Raw genomic sequence first — 3,970 nt, 5'->3', positions numbered from 1 at the left:
AGAATCATAGAATCATTTTTTTTTCACTTGGCCTTGTTGAAATAGCCATGGAGAGCATTTCTCACACTCAATCTCTTTCATTTGCTGACCTCAGGGAAGAAATTGCTCTTCAATTACAGCCTAGCTCAATATCTGCGTTCCTCAGTCAATACAAGAGATCGGTTTGTCAGAGCCCTGGCCAGGGCTGGGGTGAGGGTTCAGGGAAATAAGCCCCGCCTGAGCAGATAGCCAGCGGTGTGCGTGGGGTGAGCAGGACTCTTTCGTGGAAGAGGAATCCACCGATGGTTGCAATGGCCGCAGAAACCACGTCTGGTTCAGGAGGTCCCTTCTCCCCAGCTGTTGGAAGCTGGAGGAGTATTTGGGGGAAATGGCAGGAACAGCGCACTGTTTGCTGTAACCTTCTACCGTCCCCACGTGCCCACCTTGGCCGTAGTTGGAGGGACAGACCTCGGTCTGCAGACCTTATGCTTGTGGATGCTGCTTCCAGCCCTGCTCCACAGCGACGTTTCTGGGGTAAACCCGGGTTCCTCACCCCTTGCTTTAACTGCATATGGGAGGGATGTCTCCACCCCGGTGAGTCCCTCCAGGCTAATGGGGAGAGATGGGGACTTGGGAGATGGGACACAGCTGAGTTGACCGTGGTGACCTGCGCTCACCAGCCGCTTCTTCCTCCCCAGGGACTATAGCAGCATCCTGATAAGGTATGTCCCATGGAGATGTGCACATGTGGCCAACAAACCGCCCCCCATTGCTGCAGGGTACCCGGAAGGGTGGAAAACCCTGCTTGTGGGGGCAGGGGGCATGTTCTGGGGGACTCTGGGGTCTGCACACAGCGTTATGCCTGGCACGGTGGGCTGTGCTCCACACCGTGTCCCACGTGCTCAGATCCTCACCAGCCCCTTCATCTGCCCCCAGCTTAGGAGCCGTTTCTGAGGTGGCAGCAGCCGGTGTGATCGGGACGGGGACGCACAACACCGGGATCAAGCACGGCATCCTCCCCACCCAGGTGAGACACGAGTCGGGAGGGTGTCAATGCACAGACGTCAGCGTCTTGAGGGCTTCAGGGGAGATGTCCCATCACCCAGTCTGGGCCTGGTGTGCCCAGCCCTGGGGTAAGGAAGGAGCACACCGTACTCAGGAAGCAGGAGGGGTCCTGCCCCGCCGGGACGGGGCTGCTATGGGGGACCCCCGAGTCCCCCATGCACACTGGGAATCATCGAATCACAGAATGGTTTGGGTGGGAAGGGACCTCTAAAGGTCACCTAGTCCAACCCCCCTGCCGTGGGCAGGGACATCTGCAACTAGAGCAGGTTGCTCAGAGCCCCGTCCAGCCTGACCTGGAATGTTTCCAGGGATGGGGCATCCACCACCTCTCTGGGCAACCTGGGCCAGTGTCTCGCCACCCTCAGCGTAAAAAATGTCTTCCTTAAGACCTCCTCATCTGCCAGCCAAAACATGATCCAGTCCAAAACTCCTCTGTCCCTGTGCTTTATGATCTCATAATCCGGTGAATAACTTCTTTACCAAAGGGAAAGCAGTTCTTCTGTATTGGAGCCCCCCCCAAAACCAAGTCTCTGTAGGGCCCTGGTCTATTTTTAACTAGACAGTTATGAAAATCCTCCACTCCTAGCTCAAATGCTGTACAGCGATTCCACCGACAGTTATGGAGAAGTGAAGTAATTTGGGGGAGTTTTACTTCTTTATTTGATGGCTTTTCCTAGCATCCCCCAGAGAGAGAAGGATCCTTTTATGTCACTACATCAGAGGTGGCAGGAGAGGGGCTGGTGGGGCCAAGCTCACCAGAAAGCACCCTGTGATGCCGGTCGTGGTATGGGGGTCTCCCTCTTAGCCCCCAGCTGTAAGGTTTGGGGTGAATGCAGGGTCTCGACACGGAGACGGGGCACACGGAATGCTCGCTGATGCTTTGCTCCCCTCTCGGCAGGTCGTAGCACTCACACTGCTGACAGCCTCAGGGGAGATCCTGGAGTGCTCCGAGTCCATCAACGCGGACATCTTCCAGGCTGCCCGCCTGCACCTCGGCTGCCTGGGCGTCGTGCTCACGGTCACCTTCCAGTGCGTGCCCCAGTTCCACCTCCACGAGGTGGCCTTCCCCTCCACCCTCACCGAGGTATGCCGTGGGTGATGGTTTCAAAGCCTCCCTGGGGATAAGCGAAGTTCTCGGCGAGGTGCCGTGGTTGGAGGGAGACTGGGAAGTGGTTACGCTCTGGTAGAAAATCCCACAGGTGTGTGTAGGTTGCACTCCTTGTGCATCTTCGTGGCATGCTTCACGGTGTCCTTTAAGCTGGAAACTTCTCCAGGGTGACAAAGGAGAGGAAGGAGAAGCCATGTTTCTTAGCAAATGCCATTTTACCTTCCCATGGGTGGGAACAGCGTCTTCTGGGACCAGAGAGGTGCAGGTAGTGGGGTGGGGAGGAGAGGTACTCGTGAGTGCCACCTCTGCGCCACGTAGGGCAGGTGGGTGGTCGGGACCTGCAGCAAGACGTGCATTGCGTCACGCAGTTGATGTTCGGGAGCAAAGCAGGGTTTGGGGTGTAGCCCCTCGCGTGGTCACAAGCTGAGCCAGCGGGGTAGCGGGAAATGGGGGTGCTGAGTCCCCTTGTGCTGTGGGAAGACATTTGCCTCGTTCCCAAGGGTGCTGCATGGAGCAGAGGCGAGGGCTGAGTGTGCTCTGGCAGCTTGGCTGGCCACACAATCTGGGAGAAGGCTGGGTGGGGAAGCCCAGGGTGCTGTGAGCCTGCCATGAGGAGTTCTTCAGTCCTCACAAAAAAGCAGGTGGGACCTCTGCACCTCGCACTGGGACCCTCTGCAGCCACCCCTCTGCGTCCAGCCTGGTGGAGCTGGGCAGAGAGGGTGAGCTGCGGGGAAAGACACGGAGATGAAAGTAATTTCCTTCATTTATCATTCCTGGTGGTTTTTGAGAACTGCAAGGCACCATCTCTGGGAGAAGCTGTGTCCATTCCCGGATGCTTTCAGCTCCACATGTGGCCTGGGACAGCTCAGGGGTGTGAAGGTGACGTGAAACCTCTCCTCTTTCATCATTGCCGTGCTCACGCCTGAGCTGTTCCCAGGATCCTCTTTTAAAACTGGCCCAGATTGATACAGATTTTTTGAATTTATCCAGCCTGAGATTCAAATAGCTGATTTTACTGTCCCGGACCAACCTCCGTGCAGCCCCGGGGCGGCTCACGGCTGCAGGAGAAGGCTGGTGGCTTCCAGTGTCCTCAGGAACCTGCCAAAGACTTTCTGTGCTCACCTTGGGCTGCGGAGAGCGACCCTGAGCTGGAACACGGCCGCGTCCTTCAGAGACATCCTCTGGGTCCTGGCAGGGGAGATGGGACCACCGTGCTGCGGGAGGCTGCTGTGGGAGGGCTGGCTGCCTGGCAGGCAGCAGGCAGGCAGGCACTGCTGCCTGCTCCCCTGGGCATGATTCCCAGCTTGGAGAGGATGCGTTGGCATGGGGTACGTTGCAAACCTGAGATCCAGGGGGGCAGAGGGCTCCTGTTCAGGAGAGACCTCCTCGCTGGGCTCGAGTTGGCTGGCAGGAGCTGCATGCCACCGGTGGGACCGAGGCAGGGGAGAGGAGGGTGAAAACGCTTCTCCTACTCTTCTTGATTTCGCCTCCGATTCAGATTTGGGGCTGGCAAGGTGCTTGCCCTCTGGAAGGACAGCCAGTGTCCTCCTCAGGGAAAATGCTGGACAACGAGACCCCTGCCAATGTCCCCGTGTCCTGGCCCCTCTGCAGCATCATCCTCACATCTCGGCATCAGTTGTCCCCTGCCTGACTCAGCCCGGAGGTGACAGAAATTGGACCCCCTCCTCCAGCGGCGGTCTATCGCTTGCGTACAACCCCGTGGGTTTTAAACGGTTCCCCCGTCCCGTAAGCAATGCCAGAGCCTGGCCGCAGGCAGGGATAAGAGAGGGGAAGGACAGCCGCCGGGGGGGCGAGCCA

The 3,970-nt window shown here is 58.0% G+C and overlaps 1 protein-coding gene across 1 annotated transcript in view; it reads left to right on the top strand.

The window, feature by feature from the left end:
• Positions 1 to 3,970, top strand: part of LOC103917790 (L-gulonolactone oxidase-like) — an 18,294-nt gene that overhangs the window by 4,284 nt on the left and 10,040 nt on the right. The window contains exons 5-6 of the mRNA XM_009324983.1: positions 916 to 1,006; positions 1,943 to 2,128. Coding sequence (XP_009323258.1) covers positions 916 to 1,006; positions 1,943 to 2,128 — 277 coding nt within the window. The remainder of the gene's footprint in view (positions 1 to 915; positions 1,007 to 1,942; positions 2,129 to 3,970) is intronic.

This window comes from Pygoscelis adeliae, unplaced genomic scaffold (assembly GCF_000699105.1).
Source record: "Pygoscelis adeliae isolate BGI_AS28 unplaced genomic scaffold, ASM69910v1 Scaffold666, whole genome shotgun sequence".
Taxonomy (NCBI): Eukaryota; Metazoa; Chordata; class Aves; order Sphenisciformes; family Spheniscidae; genus Pygoscelis; species Pygoscelis adeliae.
This window is presented reverse-complemented; position numbering and strand designations above follow the sequence as displayed.